The 21,212-nt window shown below is 38.9% G+C and overlaps 1 protein-coding gene across 2 annotated transcripts; it reads left to right on the forward strand.

Annotated features, from left to right (window-relative positions):
* The first annotated feature begins 341 nt into the window (after nucleotides 1-341).
* On the forward strand, nucleotides 342-7,850 carry LOC110607334 (telomere repeat-binding factor 1). Of its 2 annotated transcripts, none has more exons than XM_021746422.2 (7): nucleotides 342-481; nucleotides 892-1,108; nucleotides 1,290-1,510; nucleotides 3,378-3,462; nucleotides 4,200-4,283; nucleotides 6,454-6,804; nucleotides 7,300-7,850. In XM_021746422.2, the coding sequence occupies exons 2-7, from the start codon at nucleotides 959-961 to the stop codon at nucleotides 7,312-7,314; spliced, it is 906 nt and encodes a 301-aa protein (XP_021602114.1). In that variant the 5' UTR covers nucleotides 342-481; nucleotides 892-958; the 3' UTR covers nucleotides 7,315-7,850. The 2 variants fall into 2 exon arrangements, with proteins under 2 accessions (XP_021602114.1, XP_021602115.1); XM_021746423.2 differs by having other exon boundaries at nucleotides 395-481; nucleotides 877-1,108.
* The last annotated feature ends 13,362 nt before the right edge of the window (nucleotides 7,851-21,212 follow it).

Below are 21,212 nucleotides of genomic sequence, written 5' to 3' on the forward strand. Positions count from 1 at the left end.
TGTTTGATAAAATTTTATTAATATAACAAGTGATTTTGTTTTAAAAAAAAATATGTTAAGTAAAACCTTATTAATTATAATATGAACACCAGTTAATTTCTATTTTTATAAATATTTATCAATTAAGTTTTAATATTAAAAATATTTTAATTTTTTAATATTTGATAATTAAAATTAATAAGAAAAGGCTGAATAATATATTTTTAAAATATGAAGGATATTTAGATATTTTTTAAAAAATTAAGACAGTTGATTTATTCGACATACTGAATAGTAATTTTCAATAATTTAAATAACCAGAGGATTATAATAAAAAAAAAAAACTAGAGGATGATTGAAAAGATAAAAAAAAAAAGAGTATTAATTACCTTCTTTCTGTTCGGTCATACAAAACTCTCCTTAATACCCTCCGTTTCAAAGTACGATCTCAAAATTTCAAAATTTCCATACTCTGTCGCCGCGTAATCACAGCATTTATCTGGTAAATTTTCTTTTCAATTCCTGAATTTAGCAGTCAACTTACTCCCTGTTGTTTTTCTGTTTTCTGTTTGTATTTTATTATTTTTTATTTTGTTTTGGACTAATAGTAGATGCGTTCAATAGGATTTGTTGGATTTACGTTCCAATTACCTTTGGTTTTTGATTTATGTTGTTTAAACTGTAAAAGTTTTCCGATTTGGAATTCTCCCTTTTTGTTTATCAGGATTTTGTTGATTTTACTTAATTTTTGCCAATTAATTGAAAACGTTTCCATGCTCAAGAGTTGGAGTAATCTGCTGCTGTTTTTAATTTTAACTTAGAAGAGATTCCATTCAGAAAAAAAAAAAATTCTTATGGGTTTTTTACTAAATTATTTGTTGATTTCTTATTTTCCAGTTTTTGGGCGCATAGGCTTGTGTGATGCCCTAGTTCCCTGAGAATTGGGATTCCTTCGAAGAGTTTCTTTGTGCTACTCTTGATGGGTGCACCAAAACAGAAATGGACTGCAGAAGAAGAAGCAGCCTTAAAAGCTGGTGTTATTAAACATGGGGCTGGCAAGTGGCGCACAATACTTAAAGATCCTGAATTCAGTGGTGTCTTGTATATGCGATCAAATGTGGATCTCAAGGTTAGCACTCTTTCAATTCCCGTCAGATTGATGTTTGATATTCTTAGGATGAGCATTATGTTTGGCATGTATAACTCTTCCTTTTATCCATTCCTTTTTAAATAGAAGAATCAAAACTCTGTCAGGCATTATGAGCATTATGTTTGGAGTGATTAATGTGTTTGCTTTTAAATATTGATAGGATAAATGGAGAAATATGAGTGTAATGGCAAATGGGTGGAGCTCCCGTGAAAAGTCTAAATTAGCTGTTAAAAGGGTTCATCATCATGTCCCAAAACAGGAAGAGAATCCTATGTCTCTTTATACTGTTGCACAAAGTGATGAAGATGTTTCAGATACTAAATCTACTGTGATTGCCAATTCTTTAATGCAGACTGGTGGTCCGAAGAGGACAACTGTAAGGTTGGAAATTTTTTTATTATACTTGATATTGCATTTCTTATTTCCACTGAGTTTTCGAGTAAGGTGGCACTCATGTTGATTCACACTTGTTGGTTCTTAGTTTTTGACATAGAGATCCTTGTCATTATCAAATTGTTGATTCTTTAATCATGTTAGATATATGCCTACACGAGAATTTATGGACTTAGCCAGGAAACTGGATTTTGTAGTTTTGTGATTGGCTAGAAGCCTGCACCATATAGTTAAGAAGCATTAGCTATAGTGTCCAAGAATGCAATAAAATGCTTGTTTTCTTTTTTTTTTTTTTTTTTTTGAAAAATTACTACTTAGTCTTTATGGTATGAAGAAATTCATTGGTTGGTTCCTCAGTTTTGAAAAATGCATTAAAAGGCCCCTGACATTTTAAAAAGTCTACTAGTTAGTCTCTCCATTAGTTTTAACTGTTAAGTATTGCAAAAAGGTTTAAAATGTCCATGATACAGATGGACTAATTAGTAAACTTTTTAAAAATTTTAGAGACCAACTAATAAGTTTTTCAAAACCATGAGGGCTAAATAGTAAAATATTTGACAGTAAAATTAACGGAGAGACTAACTAGTAGACTTTTTAAAATGTCAGAGATGTTTTAATACATTTTTCAAAACCGAGAGACTAGCTAGTGAGTCTTCCCATATTATAGGGACAAAATAGTACTTTTTCCTTTTTTTTTTTTTTGAAATTTTTTCGTAAGTTAGGGTGGGGGAGTAAGAGTAGTGAGAGGACGCATTTGAGCTGTTGACCACTTGCACATGAAATAAGTGTTTGATCACTAGACATCAACTTTTGCTTTCCAAATCTCAGTGTTCTGACTGGATTATATTGCCAACTAATCTTTCTGCTGGATTCAAATTGAGTTGATTTGTTGAGCAACTACAATATTCTGATTGAGGACAAATTAGATGAGTTATTCTTATGTGAATGATTTAGTGATGTAGAGTTGTAGACATCTACTGTCATTTCCTAAAAGAAGTACCTTGTTATCACACTTGACAGGATGATATATGACATGCTGTGATACCTTGTGAGAAGCTTAGGAAACTCAGCATTGGAGTTGCAATTCTTTCTATAATATTTAGATATGGGCTTAGGTGATGATGAAACTTGTTATGCAGGAGTTTTTGTCCCAGCAGCATCTTTATTTCAAGACATGGGAAAATAATCTTGCACTCTGTTAAAAACAATCTAGATATATATGACTATACTTTTATGTGGTAGTTAAAATTTTTAATGAATGATGACCTGGCAAGATTCCTCAAAATGTCCAAAACTGCAAATATTAATGTGGAATGTAGAATTCAAGTTGAAGTAAATGACAAATATAAATCGTTGAAACTGATGGGTGCAGGCGTATGACATCTGATTACTCAAATAGGCACTGCATAGTTCTCTTGAAGGATAGGATGAAAAGTTTTTGCGACTGTAGAGGCAACCACATGACATGCACATGTACGGATTAATGTCTGCTTCAAAAGTGTTAAGGAATGTTTTCATGCAATAAGAAGAATCAGTAGTCAGTAGTGGATTTCTTGAGAAGAGTATATGCTTTTTTTGTTTTTCTTTTATCCATTAGGTACTTATCAGTTGATCGCCTACTGTCATGTTTGTTACCTAAGTGTGTGTTACAGCATATGAAATTCAAACTTCATTTTTTTGTTACAATTTCATTAGAACTGATAATGAGGCTGAATTGTATATATTGTGTGCTGCTGCTGCATCCAACCTTGAAAACGTAAATTATAGTATCAAGTTGGTTATCATGAAATATGATTTTTTTTATTTGTGTTTTACATATCTTGTTCTCTCCATTTCTGTCTGTTCATTAATTTAGGCTGGATAATCTTATAATGGAGGCTATAACTAGCTTGAAGGAGCCTGGTGGTTCTAATAAGACAACAATCACTGCATATATAGAGGTAGTCTTCAATTTGTAATGTTGTAAGTATCTATTTGTCTTCTTTCCCCAATTTAGGCTGTTGTGCATACCAGTGGCATGATACTTAGATACTTCCACCATTTTAAGATATAACATAGTAAAAAATCATGTATTTGAGAATTTAACATGGTTAAGTAAGGTTAACGAGACTCATATAGCTTTTCTTAGTTGTCCAAAATTTCAATTTTAGTATAAGATTTATTAAATATATATTTTTGAACTCCTTTTGACTCAAATTTTTTCAAGATTTGTTGTTGGATGATTTTTGGAAGCCATTCTAGTTTTTTTTATATGTTTGAAGGAACCCAAGATGGGCGTTAGGAATGAATAGCTTATGGGATTACCTTTATTCTCAAAGCAGCATAAGAATAAAAAATTAATAGAAAAAATAGGTGATTAGAAGGAACATGAACCTTTTCTCAACTTGGGAGTTGGGATGAAACTACCACTGTAGTTTCTAACTTTCTGTTGTTCTGCCATGATAAAATTGCACACTGTGGCACTGCCTCAATATTTTAATTGTGAAATAATATGTTCTTTTGAAATTTGTAATATTGGTACTATTAAGGCATAAAGTTTTCTTTGCTGTCAGTCTGTGGTGTTATTTTTTTGCCACACCATACATATTACTTCCTTGCAAACTTCACATCATTTCTTTATTTTCGTGTTATGAACTCAACTTCTTTTATCAGTTAATATTCTCAGCTTATTCTATAGGAACAATACTGGCCGCCTCATGACTTCAAGAGGATATTGTCAGCTAAATTGAAGTATTTGACATCAAACGGCAAGCTGATTAAGGTAATGTGATTTGTAGCTTGGTGCAATGGTTATCCACCGTGATACTGACTGTATCTTAAGATTCTTTACATTATGGTGCCATTGAACTAACTGTACAGGAGAATATTTGGTTTTACAGATCATCTTTTAGTCAAATTTATTAATAGAAATTACTTTATTTATTTACTTATTCTTCGTTGGGGGCTTTAAAAGATGCATTTTGGCTGTGTTTCATATGAGGGAAATGGCAATATAGAGAATGCATGATAAGAAAAGCTAAAATGACTATAGTTGCCTAGTCTTGTGTTTGGCGTATGGAAAACAAGACAATTCTAGTATACAAAATAAATTATTGATGTATTTGATGAATAATATAAGAAAATGATCTATACGTGAGAATATAACATAGAAATAAGATGATAGATGGCGATATAGATAATGCAAATAAGAATTAAAAAAAAAAAATCTTAAAATTTTACATTGTAAGCAATATCATATTGATTTGTGTTACTTTTATTGAAATATTTTTAAAATATAAACGTTATGATTCTTGTCTCACGAGACTGGACAAATTTTCTAACTGGCAATGAGGATAGATAAAGTACTGGATTGAACAAGGATCCAATTTTATCTCATCCAAATAGTGCACTACCACAGGACAAGGAGAATTGCGCAGTCCACTGAACCAATTCCACCTGATATGGAGTATGACATTCTATCATTGTAACAAGTGGGATATGACCATGGTTGGACTTGTTGATATTTTAGTTTGACATATTGGAAAAAAAACTTAGGGCCTGTATTAGTTGTAGGTTATTCACACCCCCTTGGTGCTTTCTCGTGTTTCAAATGAAGAAGTTGGTGAAAGCATGCTGTATGAGAATATATAAATACCTACATACACGATTTTCATTTTCTACTTTTCAATAATTAATTATTTTCTTCTAGTCTTCATTTTGATTGCCTAGCCTTAGCCAAACTTGGGGTTAGATTTTGTGCAATCGGAGGTTTGGTTCTGAAACAATCCAAAATGGAAAACTAAATGAATTTTATGAGAAACCTAATCAATCTGAACTAAGTGAAAAGGAGTCTGGTTTGGTTCGGTCCATCAATGTTCTTTCAATTTCAACAACCATGCAAAATTGAAGAACTTCTAGAAACAAAATTCAGTTCTTCTAATTCAGCAATCAAATCATCCTCACAATTAAGCAATTGACAAACTGACAAATCAATTACAGTAAAAATATACATACATGCATACAACTAAAGAGTAAACATTAGATCCATGAAATAAATCAGTTCAGTGTGGTTCAATTCCTTAATTTTCTTGTAATATTTTACAACCAATTCAAAGTAATAGTAGCATCCATGGTAAATTTAACTCACAGATATTCACATAAGTATTTTCAGTTTGGACGGGAAAAATGATTTCCAAGCTCTGTACTGTGTGTTGCTTAGATGGAAGCTAAACAATGGCATAAGCAAATGGGTTCCTTTTGAACCCCAGGAGTTACCAAATTGCAACATTTTTCAAAATGTCCACCCTCATGTAGAATTGCTTTTGAAATCTATATTTTGTTCAAAGCTACTACCATTCCAAGCTATTAGGCTTTAGAAGTGGCCCATATAACCTTTTTGACTATTTTTGTCCATGTCAGAAGCTTATCTCAGCATGAGCAAATGTCACTGATTCATTGGATATAATTGAAATAGAACTTGTAATTTATGAACACCATTTCGATAAATTATAGAATACAATTGAAAGAACTTGCTAAGTTAACATTTTTTTAACCATTAGGCCCTAAATTAAATGCTGCAATCTGTTGGATAGAACATGCTTTTGCAATCACGTGACTTATGGTTTTAGAATAAGTGGTTGGTATAAAACACAAAAGATGAATTCGGCCTATACAATGCTGGATTTAAATCTTAAGGAGGTTGTTCGTGAGATTATTTCCAGACAAGAAGTTAGAGGTTTTTGCATGTTGATCTGTACCAAAAGCTGACATGGCTACAGATATGTATTTATATATGGTCTGCATAGTGACGATTTGTGGATTTAACTGTAATTCCTACTACGTTTTGCGCACACTTGTGGTTATGTTTTGGTTTGTCTCTATATAGTAAGTAATAGCAATTTGATTATTTCAGAGATAGATCCTAATTCCAGTTCCAAATTTTTTTCTTGTAGGTTAAACGCAAATATAGGATTGCACCTACTTCAACATTTTCTGACAGGAGGGGGAATTCTTCCATGTCATTCTTGGAGGGAAGAGAGAGGATATCTCCTAGAGTTGAGAGGGATGATTTTAATATGCTTACAAAGTCTCAGATTGATTTGGAGCTGGCCAAGATGAGAATGATGACTGCACAAGAGGCTGCTGCAGCAGCTGCTCGAGCAGTTGCAGAGGCAGAAGCTGCTATAGCAGAGGCTGAAGAGGCTGCAAGGGAGGCAGAGGCTGCAGAAGCAGATGCTGAAGCAGCACAAGCATTTGCAGAAGCTGCTATGAAGACACTAAAATCAAGGACACCCCCGAATATGGTAAAGTTAATTACTCTATCATTTTCTGACTATTGGTTTAGTTTACATAGATGTTTTGGAAATCATCAAACTTGCATTTGAGATCAAACTGGAAGGCGGGTATTGTGCTGAAGAATTCCTTCTGCAGAATTATCTGTTTTCCTTCTTTTTTTTTATTTAAAAACAAAATAGGTAGAAGGTTCACAAGTTTGAACGTTGATTCACAAGTTTGAGTATTGATCTTCTCCATATCACTCCTTATTTCTTCATTCTGATGATGTTTTGGACATCTGGATGTAATAACCTATAAACCTTTCCTTCATCACTTCCTTTTGTTTTTTGCTTCTGAAACTTGTTTGCTTGACATTGTAGTTCTTAACTAGAGACCAGGGAAGTTCTCTTGGCTAATGGGCTCAGAATTATATTTGTAATGCATCCCTGAAAATATGTAATGATTCTCTTGCATCTTTTGCTTTATTGTTCCTTTGAACGGAGATGCTTTGCTAACATATGCAGATGGTCCGAGCTTGATGGAGATGGTCAAGGAGGAGCAATGAGATAGTTGATAGGCACTGAGATACATATTCATTGCATGCTGATGTTGCACATTTGTAAATATGGAAGGCCTCTTTTGCAGAATGTACGATATATTTAGCTGTGGATCCTGCTGGTTAGCTAGATTTCAATTGCATAGTCAGCTCTCCTTTTTAAACAGTTACAAATGGTAATTTGTTATTTTCTTTTTCCCTTTTCTCTACAACTTACTCTTTGTAGTCGGTCCTTGTTGCCAAGAACTGGAGCAAATGATTCTGATAAGAGTTACTTGTTTGTAGCATTCAGATGAAGAAATTTGTTTTATTGGTTTTGGAATTTGTTAGGGCACACAATACAAGCCCTAATCAGGTTCAGAACATAGCTTAATCCATGCACATGGAGAAGCATGTGCTTGGAGTAGTTCTCTTTATGCAAAATGACCTTTGTAATCAGATGTAGGATTGTAGGAATCTTTTTAGTTGCTGTTGATTATGATTCTAAATAAGTGATCTTGTATTCCTTGTTTGATGTAATTGCCTGCAAACTTTCTATGGCTTGTGAGCCCTCCTGCTTGCGAGGCTATATCATCTTAGAGACCCCTTTAACATTTTACTCTATGGTGAAATTACTAATATTCTTCTTGTGGTTTCGAGTTGAACAGTGACCAAGTATGTATTTGGAATTGCACCAATTACATCTATGACATCTGCCATTATTTTTAATCAATTTGCAAGACATGGCCTTGGCTATCACTCGCTTGTGTCTTGAGTGCATAGTAGATTGATTCTATATAAGAATCCTTTTCTGCAATTGTCCATTCATCCATTCGTGGATCTTGCTTGACACGTGCTCAAAACGCTATCATTGCCATTGTTCTTATGTGTGCCTGCTGTCTTCCACGACTGGTAATTTTCTCTATTCTTGTGTGTTGATTTGGGTCAGTTGTCCATGCTTCAGAATCAGGGTATCCTTCATTTTACTAGATGATCTATCTATGATTAATTTGGTAGATTTGTCATTTGCTCTCTTCTTCTTGAAGAGATCTCCCTTGAAACATCAAATTGTTGTTTCATTATCACTGTATCTTCATCAGCTTCAGAAGAATTCGGTGGTACTAATCCGTCACAGATACATTTCACAATTATTTATTGAAATGTATTTATACATCTCTGATGATCGATTAATTTGTACCCATAAGAAAATTATTAATGTAAACAGCACTCTTATTGATGTAATGTCTACCATAGAAGCATATGTATCAGAATAACTATAAAAGAAATTATTGGTAATTATTTATGCCATAAATTTCATAGCTAATCAATAATATATACAAATGAAGTTGAGGGAGAACAATGGAATTTTTCGTATTGCTTTTTTTTTAATTTATTTTTATTACTTTTATTTGATTTAATATAAAAAAATAAAAAATAAATATTAAATCTATTTAATATCATAATTAATTTAATATAGAAAGAGTAAAAAATAAATATTAAAAAATTTTTCAAAGCATGACGATAGAATATGATATTCTGATATTTAGAGAAAAGTAGAATTAGAGAGCGTGTAAGCTCATGATATTCAAATATTCAGAGAAAAGTAAAATTAGAGAGTGTAAGTTTGGTCTGAGGGTGACAGAGTGTATGTAAACTTGGTTTGAGAGGTTACGTATTTTCCCTTTACCCTTTTATTATTATTTTTTTTTATTCTCTAGTGATGCATAACCGCCACTCTATTATAGTGCCACCTATTCTTGTCACGCAGATCCATACGTACGTGCATATTTACTTACTCATTCTCATCAGACGACCATTTAATTCTCTTTCGGCGCGCATGATGATATGACCGTGGCGTAGCCAGGCCTGCTCTTTTACTCCTCGTCGCACACTCGAGCTAGGCTTTCTTCTGACAGGTTCGAGTCTTAGGTCAGTCCGGTCTGCTTTAGTTGCGGACTAGAAGACGCACTGATGGGTCGGCCTTCTTAGTGGGTTCTATTGGGCTTTGGGTTTGTTTCTTTCTTCAAGACCCAGCCTCAGCCCGGGTGCCAGAGGCCCGATGGTTATCAAGTGCCCCTTTACCTTCTCAGTAATTATTCCATAATTAATGAGGGCTAAATTCCTAGATCTCAATTATGATCACGCGACCCTAGGCATGCTTTTTTCAAAACGTCGCTTCTTTACCTTTACTCTTTTCAAATTCAAATTCTCCATTTTTCTCTAGACTCTTCTTATCACTTTGCTTCCTCTACTTCGTCTTTCCTCTCTTCTACAAAATTTTTCTAAGGCACGTCTTCTGTTTCCTAATGGCTGCCGTTAGAATCCCCGACGTCGTAAATATGAGGTCTACTGTCACCTCTGCCACTCTCACCAATTTCTTTTCTCCCAATTACCTTGACACCTCCATCTACAGTATTAGCTCTCTATATTGCAATGAGAGGATCGTTCTTCCCGTTCCTCCGTTGGCGAGTTTGATGGACCCCAGCGAGATCGCAGCTTGATCTTCTATATCAAGCAATGCGATTTCGGTTTAACCTTTCCCTTTTCTCCCTTCTTTATCGAGGTTTTTTCGTTACTTCAGAGTGACCCCTCACATGCTTTCTCCGAATTCCATCCTTTTCATGTGCTCCTTCGAGTCGGTTAGTTTGTGCTGTGGTTTTGCCCCTTTTGCCGCTTTGTTTTCTACTTTTTTCTGCCTGGTTTAGGCAAATCATGGGTTCTATTACTTTGCTCCCCGAGGAGGGTTATCCATCTTCTCGGGGTACAAAGACTTAATTAAGGGCTAGGCTGAAGTCTTTGTGGTGGTAGAGCTGAAGGAAGGTTCTGGGATAACCTGGGATAACCTGGGATGTCGATCTCCTGGAGGGAGGTTCCCCAAGATTGTAACGACCTTCCTCGGCTGTCTTGGTGGACCAGATCTTCTTTCTCCGACTGATCTCTTTCTCAAGGAAGTATGATGTCGAGAAGTGCATGTTCGTGTCCAGTCTTCAGGACTGCCAGGAAGCTGGTATTCGTTTATTGATATTTTGCCTTTTTCTTTTTTCCTTTTGTTTGTCTTTAACTTGAGTTATTTATGTTTTTCAGCCTTATCTGTGTCGATGGACAAAATCAAGCCTCCCAAGAACTTTACCATATCCAGGGAGAATATGAAGGCCACACTAGAGGCCTTCAGGGCTGGCCGCGAGGTTTTCCATGCCGTTTTCCCCACCGTGGCAGGCTGGACTGTTGCCCCTACTTCTTCCTGGGTGCTGGTGCCCATGTCCAAAGGTTCTCGCTCTGCAGCCTCTAAGGCCTCCACTCAGGGCAAAGCTTCGGGCTCCTCTAAGTCTCCGGCGACTCCGAGGCCCAAATCCACTTCTACTTCAGCTTTTCGAGAGCCCATCACCATCAACGAGTCCACGGAGAGTGGCTCCAAGGGGGGGGACTGAGGTCGCTCCTTCTGCAACTCAATCTCAGTAGGCTGCTGGCGCCATTGTAATCAGTGGTGCCACTGGCAAGCGAGCTCAGGATTTTGAGGTCCCTCCCGAGGGTCAGGCTGTCAAAAGGGCATGTGTGGCAGGGCCTTCGGAGGCCGTTCTTCCCTCCCCCCGCTGACAAAGGGAAGCAGGCTATAGGGCAATTGACCTCAGCCCCTGACAACAAGCTCCTTAATGCTGCTGAGGTGACTCCTGGGTCCGCGACGGCTTCTGTGGCCGAGATGCTTTGCAAGAAGCTGTTTGGAGGGGTCTCTGATGTCTCTGACCCGCGCTTTCTTGCTTTCGCCAGTCATCTAGCCTACTCCACCAAACAGCAGATGGCCTTCCGCTCGTGATCCAAGAGGACCTAGGGGATAGTCTTCGAGAGATGCTCCTCATAGTGAGTTATCTTACTTTCCTTAGGCATGTTTCATTTTTCTTGTTTTCTCACTCTTTGTTTGTTGCCCCTTTTTCTGTCAAGCGCTAGCCATATATATGGAGATCAATGCTTGGAATCAATCCCTCTAGAGCTCGATGGACTAACTCATCGATGAAGCCTGCCGTGAGGAGAGCATCGTGGCCACTGGTGAGGCTCGCGGGAATATAATCGACCTCAGAAATAAAATCAAGAACCTCACCAAGCACTTGGGGGAGATGCGGAAAGAGGTCGGCAGGGCTTCCGAGCAAGCCTCTGTGGTAGAGTCTCGATGGGATAAGGCTTTGGCGCAGTCTCGATGGGATAAGGCTCAACGCGATGAGGCTTTGGCCCGTGCTACTGTCCTTCAGCAAGAGCTCAATAAGTGTGCATCTAAAAGGCATGGCCTTGGCAGCGGAGGAGTCTTGCCTTCAGCAACAACAACTTCGCCAAGAGATTAGTGCTTTGGAGGAAAGGTGTTCTGCCCTACTGAAGGATGCTTAGGCTGCGAAGGATAGGGTCCAGCTGCTTGTGAGGTGCGTCTCGAGAAATATAAGGACTCTGTTGAGCTGAAGGCCAAGATTCAACAAGCCTGAAGCTCGTCTTGAAGAGTATAAGGCCTCCAATGAAATGAAGGAGAAAGTGTATCAGGAGGCCTTTCGTATGTACGCTTCCAGCTATAATCAAGGCCTGAAGGGAGCTAGAGATGCCCTCTCTACTCCATTAGCGGTCCTTCGAGCTCCTGAAGTCGACTCCAATGGTAAAGAGGTATGCTATAGAGAGGACGACAACCCCCTGCCTAGGAGAGCTCCTCCCCCACTAGCTGGACCTCAGGGAGAAGATACTGTATATAAGCCCTTGAACGATCTTGTTAGTTCGGGCTCCCCTTCCCCTACTGTATCTGTAACCCATTCAAACGAATAAATAAATAAAGACATTTTTAGTTACTGTGTTCTTGCCTTTGTAAATTTGTTTCTTGTTTTAGACTTGGGATTTTATGTTTGACAACCTGTGAATGCTTAACAATTTCAGGTATTGTATCTCAGTGTATGTTCATTTGTATACTTAGGTTATTTTCTGAATGTATTACTTTCTTTATTCTTTCGAGCTATTTAGTCCTTTAGGACTTAATTTAATTCGCGCTAGAGTTACTTAACTGTCTTCGTTTTCGAGCCTGCGAGCTCCTTTTAACTTATGTTAATATGAAGTGTCTTAAGTTGTATGCTTAGTTGATAAATCTTGACCTACTTAACTTACTTATATTAGCGGATTTAAGTTGTCGCAATTTAATCAGATTAATAGATTCAAGCTGTGAGCTCAAAATTTTCGTTATGTATTCAACTTGCAAGTCTTTCTCCATTCTTACGGGAGTACTTAGGTTATTTTTTTGCAACCTTTTCAGTGCAATGAGCTTGGTTATGTTACACAGTTTATTCTCACATATTTGTCTTACGAACTCTTTCACACCTATGGGGATGATAATTTTTATGAGCTTTTTCTACGTGTGGTGGTCCCTTGGGCCCGTCCAGACTGCGAGCTTGAACACTTTATACTTGGAATTTTTTCGCGAGTTTCTTGGTAGTGAGCCCGTCTGTGTTGCAAGCTCGGTCGTTTTATACTTAGCCTATATTTATCACAAATGCTTATGAGCTTGGATACTGTTTGTCGTGTTTGGCCTATTTCATCATACGATTTAAAGGCTGCAAGCTCATCCGATCTTAGAGCTCGGTTACTTTTTTATGCTTAGATCGTTTTCGCGCTTGTCAGGCTGTGAGCTCGTCCGAACTGTGAGCTTGGCTATTTTTTGTGTTTCGACTGTTTTTGCGTGTTCATAGCCTGTGGGCCCATTCGAATGGTGAGCTCGACTTTTTATTATGTTTTATACTTAGCTTATCTTGTCAAGCGCTTATAGGCTGCGAGCTCGGTTTTTTATTTTTGCTTAGGCTTTTTTTGCGTGCCTATACCCTGTGAACCTGTCCATGTTGTGAGCTCGACACTTTGGTGCCTCGAGCTCTTTTGTGAGGTCGGACTCAATTTCCTGCTTATTTGCTGAGCCTTATACGTGTTATGTTTCAGTTTGACTGCTTGCTTGTTTAGCTTTAACTTTTCGTTTGAGGGGGGCTTAGAGCCTTTATTTTTCCTTCATTGACCTTCATCCTTTCAGCCGGTTTTGTGGTGCTAGTGGTCTTTTTCTCAGACCAGTCACCTACCTCATTGAGGGCTTCTCCCTCTCAGCCGGTTTTGTGGTGTTGTCAATCATGTTCCGAGACTAGTCACCTACCTCACTGAGGGCTTCTCACTCTCAGCCGGTTTTATAGTGCTGGCGGTCTTTTTTCGAGATTGATCACCTACCTCTCTGAGGGCTTCTTCCTCTCAGCCAGTTTTGTGATGTCGACGGTCTTTTTCCGAGATCGGTCACCTACCTCACTGAGGGTTTCTATACCTGTTTTGGGGATACTCGAGATATAAGGAACAGAGGCAACATTTCTCATTTATATCTTTAAAGTACAAAATTTTACATTGCATATTTTTTAGGGAAAATACCTCTTCAGGTGCTGGATATTCCACGCGTGAGGCTCCGGGTTCCATTGCAGATCTTCAATCTGGTATACCCCAAGTCTGAAAACTTTAATTATCCTGAAGGGGCCCTCTCAGGTTGGTACCAATTTTCCCACTGCTGCTATCTTTTATGTCGCTTCCAATCTCCTTAGGGCCAAGTCTTCAGCTTTCAAGCTCCTTTCCCTAACCTTCTGGTTGTAGTACCGAGTTGCCTTTTGTTGATAAGCAGCAGTACGTACTTGAGCTTCCTCTTTGATCTCCTCTAGGGCGTCCAAGTTGCTTCTCAAACTTTCCCCTTTGTCATCCTCATGGTCTCATTGTTGAATTAGACATGGTGAGAAGGAATATGTAATTCCACGGGGACCATCACCTCGGTGCCGAATGCCAATACGAACGGTGTTTCCTTCGTCGGCGTCCGAAGGGTAGTCTGGAATGCCCACAGGATGCTATTGAGCTCAGCTGCCCAGTTCTTCTTTGCTCCGTCTAACCGCTTCTTTAGTCCCTGAAGGATAGCTCGGTTTTTAACTTCCGTCTATCCATTCGTTTGGGGATGAGCTATCGAGAAAAACTTATGCCAAATGCCCATGTTCTTCGTGAAATCCTTGAAGGATTTACAGTCAAACTGCTTGCCATTATCTGATACGAGTGTTCTTGGTATTCCAAACCTACATATGATATTGCCCTAGATGAAATCTATCACTTTGCGAGCTGTTATTGTAGGTACTGCCTCTACTTTAGGCCATTTGGAGAAGTACTCCACCGCTACTATCACAAACCTCTTCTGTCTAGTGCTTTTAGGGAAAGGATCCAAAATGTCTATTCCCCATTGTGAGAATGGCTAGGGGCTAGATATGTTGGCCTGTGATGGCACCTGGTTGTTGATGGTGTTGGCAAATCTTTGGCAGATGTCACATCTCCCTATGAACTCTTTTGCTTCTTTTTTAACCGTGGGCCAATAGTAACTTTGCCTAAAAATTTTGTATGCCAACGTGTTTGCTCCTTCATGTGCTCCACAGATTCCCTAGTGTATCTCCTCAATTACCCTGGCAGCCTCTTTAGGACCCATACATTTAAGCCACGGGCTAGATTTCCCCCTCCGGTACAGGGTTTCCCTTATCGCCTGATAATTAGCAGCCTTAGCTGCGATTCATCTTGCTTCAATTTTATCTTCTGGTAGCTTCTTCCCGGTCTCCAAGTACTCCAGGTATGGGGTCATCCAACTTTGCCCTTCTTCAATTTGCATTATTGTGGTGGGTTTCTCAAAAGTGAGGGCGCTGATGTGCTGTATGTACACCTCATTTAGGAGTTATTCCAGTTCTTTCTCGGATAACCAGCTAAGTAGATCTACTTCCTCATTTTCCTCCTTGGGTATCCTCTGATACTATACGTCAATCCCCTGTTTGCTGAGCTCAGCTTCCACAGCTCTTACCTTGGCCAGATACTTCTACATGATGGGGTCCCTTGCTTGGTATGCCCTAGTTATTTAATTAATTACTAGCTGGGAGTTGTTGTTTATTTTGAGGTTGATTTTCCCCACTTCCGACGCTATCATCATCCCATTTATGAGGGCTTCGTATTTGGCCATGTTATTAGAGGCTGCGAACTCTAGGCGCAGGGTGTAGCAGACCTTGAATCCCTCTAGGCCCTTCAAAAGTATCCCGGCTCCACTACCCCTAGTGCTGGATGCCCCATCTACAAATAAGTTCCAGTTGAATTCCCGTGATTGCTGGTCTCCATCCCTTCCTTCAGCTGAGCTTGGCAACCCCTTGTTCTGTTCCTGTTGTTCCGTATTGAAAGGGCACTCGGCTATGAAGTCTGCTAGGGCCTAGGCATTGATGGTTGTTCGAGGTCGGTATTCAAGGCAGTACAGGCTGGTTTTTATAGACCACGCCAGCATCCATCCTGAGGTTTCAAGTCTATGCAGAATTCTCTTCAGGGGCTAGTCTGTCATCACAATGCCCTGGTGGCTTTCAAGGTATACTCTGAATTTCCTCACCACCAATAATAAGGCAAACACCAGTTTTTCTATGTTCATGTACCTGACCTCAACATCTTTGAGCACCTTGCTGACATAAAAGATTGGCTTTTGATCTCCCTCTTCTTCTCTCACCAGCATGACACTTATGGCTTATTTTGAGGCTGCTAAGTATATCAAGAGTTCTTCCCCGGCTAGAGGGCTACTGAGCACATATGGCGAACTGAGGTACTGCTTGAGGTTTTTCAAGGCCTCTTGGCAATGCTATGTCCATTCAAAATTGGAGACATTCCTCAATTTTTTGAAGAACGCCAAGCACCTTTCTACAGATTTTGACATGAACCGGTTGAGTGCTTTGACACAGGTCAGTTCTAGCATTTTTAATATGGCTTTCACCTTCTCCAGGTTTGGCTCAATGCCTTTCCCACTAATCATATAGCCTAGGAATTTTCCCTCTCTGACAAAGAAAGCGCATTTAGCTGGGTTTAATCTCATTCTGTACTACTCTAGTACCTCAAACACTTCTTTTAGGTTGGCCAAGTGCTGCTGGAAGGTTTGGCTCTTCACCACCATGTCATCGACATATACCTCTACGATTCTCCCTATCTAGCCTTTGAAGATCTTATTCATTAGTCATTGATATGTCGCCCCTACATTTTTCAGCCCGAAGGGCATAGCCCTGTAGCAGTAGGTCCCATCTTCAGTTATGAATGAGGTCTTCTCTTCATCTGACCTGTCCATAGGAATTTGATGATACCCAGACATAGCATCAGAGGACAACATATAATCAAAATCAGTCGTAGAATCGACCATTTTATTTATATTGAGAAGGGGATAACAATATTTGGGGCAGGCCTAGTTTAGGTCAGTAAAATTTATACACATTCAATACTTGCCATTAGCCTTTTTTACTAACACAGGTTTACAACTGTGGATACACGACTTTCTAATGAACCCAGCCTCCTCCAACTTCTGGACTTATTCTCTGGTGACCTATTGTTTCTCCTTCCCGAACACTCTCTTCTTCTATTTTATTGGCTTGGCTCCGGAGAGGACGTTCAACTTGTGGGTCATCACCTCAGGGTCTATCCCCGGCATGTCAGAAGCTTTCAGACGAAGCTCAAGGCATGTCCTCTGATAAAAGCCATTGCTGCCTCTTTCTGATCTCTGTCAAGGCTTGCGTTGATGCTGAAGACTTTGTCAGCTTCTTTTTCAGATAATGGAAATGTCTCCAGCTCATTAACGGGCTCCATCCTGACTTCCTTCTTCTCATCTTAGACCTTTATGATCTCCGGGTTCACCTCTTCGGTTGTTGTGTTTGACTCTGCCATCGTGGCCAGATACACTGTCCGGACTTCTTCTTGCCTCCCTTGGACTACCCCCACCCCTGCCTCAGTAGGAAATTTCATAGTTAGTGTAATACCCGGCTAGACCCCGGCATCGGAATTTCTACATACCGGCGGAATCTCCATTGGAATCCAGGATTCACAGATGTCGGAGCTTTCTAGAATGGTAAAATAAAGGTTTTATAAAGTGTTTTTATATGTTTTTATGGTTTTAATGAAGAAAGGAAGTGAGTTTTGAAAGAAAAAGACCAATGAGGAAAATCCAAGTTCGGCCGCCGAACCTCATGTTCGGCCGCTGAACATTAGGTTCTTGCAGAAGCACCTTTGGCCCCCGAAGGTGGTTTGGCCAGCCACCTATAAAAGGCCCCATATCCGAAAATAGGCGAGTTTTCCCTCTCTATTTTCGGGTATAGGTGAGATTTCGTCATCCCATGGTTGATTCTGTATTTTCCTTCAATCCCTTCAAGTTTTTGATGAGTTTTACTTTGTTTTGAAGATTTTTAAGCTTAAATCAAAGTTTTGAACCTTGGAGACCCTGGAGCTCGATTTCTCCCAACCTCCAAGTTTGGATCACATCTCCTCTCGATCTTCAAGAGGTAAGTGTAGATCCACATCCTTTATGATGTTTTAAGTAAGTTTTAAGAAGGGGTTAAGGGTTTTGATGCATGTTTAGAGTAAATGTAAAATGTTAGGGTTTATGTACCCTTTATGCTTAATGTGGTGTTTATGTGTTGCTTGTTGGGGTATAGGCTAGTTTTATACCCCTATATGCTTGAAAATGTGTTTATGCATGCATTTGTGTGAGTTGGTGTGAGTTGGGAGGCTTTGGGGTGGCTGGATGTGCATGTGAGGCTCGGGTTCTGCCGTTTTAGAGGATCCAGGTTCGGCCGCCGAACTTGCCTGTGGAGGCAGCTTTAGGCCGCCTAAACTCGCCCCCGAAAGTTTGGACTTTCGGCTCTGGAGGGGAGTTTTGGTCGCCGAACCTGCCCCCGAAGGTTGTGACTTTCGGCTCTGGAAGGACCTTCGGCCGCCGAACCCTGCCCCCGAAAGTGCCTGACTTTTAGATCTGTAGGGACTTTTGGCCGCCGAACCTGCCGCCGAAAGCCCCCTGTCCAGCCTTCCTTTGCCTGTTTTCAATACATGTTTTGTGATGTTTTAGGGGGGGTTTTGGGAGTTGTTTAGAGTCGTATTAGAGTATGTTTGATCCCTCATTTGAGTCCACCTGTGTAGGATTGGATCTGAGGAACCGAGGTGATCAGCTGTGAGATAGCTGCTTCAGAGTCAGTTCAGAGTTTGCCAGAGGTGAGTAGAACATAACTTCTTTTATTTTCAAAGTAATTAAACTTTTAAGCATGTTCATGCATCATGAATGCCATGTATGTAATAGGTTGAATTGTCTTAGAATTCACGAATATGATGCATTGCATAATTTGCTGTTGATGTGGATGGATATTGGATGACCCACTAGCTCTCGATATGATATGATATGATATGATATATGATATGTAAGTCCAGGTCGAGGCCCATGCTACGCCTCTTGTAACGACTCGGAAACCTGACCACTACCGGCGCTAGGATTTAGATTGACTTAAGGTCGCCGGAACCCGTAGCAAGCCTAATATACATCCTGTTATACTTGATAAATCTCATACATGATCATACATTTCCATAAAAACTTTAAACTTTTCATATACCAAACTTGACCTGTGCATGCATCATAACTGTAAACATAAAACCCCATACTAGAGCCCTCATCAAATGCTCTAGTTGGGTCATCATTTCATACATCAAACTCGGTTCAACATATATCATCATTAAACATTTCATATGGATCATGTACAAAAAGGGATTACTACTACTATTAGGGCCAAGCACAATACTAAACCATGAAACATTTCTCTACATTACATTACATTACATTATACCATTTTACTTTACATGTCCACTACTAATCTATTACACTTAACACAACCTTCAACCTTGACGACTTCCCGGTCTATCCTGAACCTGCAAACCTGGGGGTTAGGGGAAAGGGGTGAGCTACTAAAGCCCAGTGAGCATAACAGTAAAACAATTATTTAAACATATGCTTTTGACAGAGCGGTTGTCGAAGCCGGTCAAAAATAACCTTCTTGGTTATCTATAAATTACAACTGCAGATAGTGGTGAAGGATCGAATCCACAGAGAATTGATAACAAGTCTATTTTTCTTATTCAAGACCAAGAGAATCAATTGAAAGCACAATGGAAAGCAAGTAATCAAAGGTGAATAGAAACTAAGTGCAATAAAAGTAAAAAGGGGGGTTTTGAGATTGATTTGGCTAACAACTAATGAAAGCAATTAAAACAGCAAGTAATTAAAATAAAAGAGGAAATCAATATGAGAAAGGTCTAGTTGAAGATATGGATCCACCTTGGTTGTTTGGATTGATCATTGAAACATGGTTATCTTGATTGAATCAATAGGTTGGTTATGGGGGTGGAAGACGCTTCTCACCACCATGTCTTTCCTTATGAACAAACTGATTAGGGAACGTTCTCTAACCAATTACTAATCAACAAATTGCCAAGGAACGTCCTTGGGCCATAGGCATCAAAACAATTGCCAATTGCATGAAGAACAAGAAAGATCCAAACCCTAACTACTCAAACGCATGAGATGTTGTTAGATCATACAATTCCTTGGTTTTTACACCAAGTGTTCTTATGGACAGAATATTTCCAACAATTACGGACTAACAAATATCCTAATCCAACAATCAATTACCTTGCAATTAAGAATCAAGTGGCCAATTTGATTAAAACAACAAAGTAATCTTGGAATCAAAGCATGAATTGCATGAATATCAATTAAATCAAAGACAATACTTTCTGTTCAGATCTCACAATCCTTTAAACAACCTTAGTTTCAACCAAACTTCAACTAGAATAAAGGTTTCAGCCACTCATGGCTGAACCAAAACAGAAAATAAAAGAAAAGAAGATGAAAAGAAGAAGAATGGTGGTGGGGAAGAGTGCCTAGCCTTCTTGGAGAATTGGTGTAACGACCCGGAAACCGGACCGCTACCGGCGCTAGGATCCAGGTCGGCTTAAGGCCGCCGGAACCCGTAGCAAGCCAAACATACATCCTGTGAACCTGTTCAATCCCATACATGAACCAAAACATACATAAAAATTTAAAACTTTTCTTTCATTCAAACATTTCTTTACCCAGCCTAGCCTGTGCATGCATAAACATAACATAAACCCCTCAGTGGAGTTCTCAACAAATACTCCAATGGGGTACATAACATATAGCAGGCTTGGGTTACATAAACATCATAAAACATTTATCTCATGTATTTAAGGGATTACAACAGACTCTAGTCAAGCACACTATAAACCTTACATTACATTACATAACATACTTTTACATTATGAATAAACCATGTCCACAGCTATGCTATTACATAATCCTCCTCTTACTCTTCTGACTTCTCTAACTACACGGTACCTGCAAGACTGGGGTTAGGGGAGAGGGGTGAGCTAAAAAGCCCAGTGAGCAAAAGTAAAAACATGATATTAATTCCTCCCTTTTTAGGTATTTTATTCTCCATTTTATTATTATCATTTGCTTTAATTCCACACTTTTTAGGTATATTATTATTCATTTTATTATTATCATTTGCTTTAATTCCACACTTTTTAGGTATATTATTATTCATTTTATTAATAACATTATATAACATAACTTTTACTTTACATGCTTTCATGAAATGCAACACATCACATTTAATCACATAAAGGATGGTATTGTCACCATTAGTCCTCACATCTCCAAGTGCCAGGGGCGTAGAATGGGCCTCGCTGGTCTTTCTCTTACATAACATACATAACATAACATTCCAAAGTGCCAGGGGCGTAGAATGGGCCTCGCTGGTCTTTCTCTTACATAATACCAGGGGCGTAGAATGGGCCTCACTGGTCTTCCATAACATATGATCATAACATAACATTAGAGGACTATGGATCACCCAATAACCATCCACATCAACATCAAATTATGCAATGCAACATATTCGTGAATTTCTAATGCAAACATCCTGAAACATCGCATGGCATTAATGATGCATGAGTATGCTATCAGATTCATTCATTTGTTCATTTATTCAT

This window comes from Manihot esculenta, chromosome 10, assembly GCF_001659605.2.
Source record: "Manihot esculenta cultivar AM560-2 chromosome 10, M.esculenta_v8, whole genome shotgun sequence".
In the NCBI taxonomy this organism is placed as follows: Eukaryota; Viridiplantae; Streptophyta; class Magnoliopsida; order Malpighiales; family Euphorbiaceae; genus Manihot; species Manihot esculenta.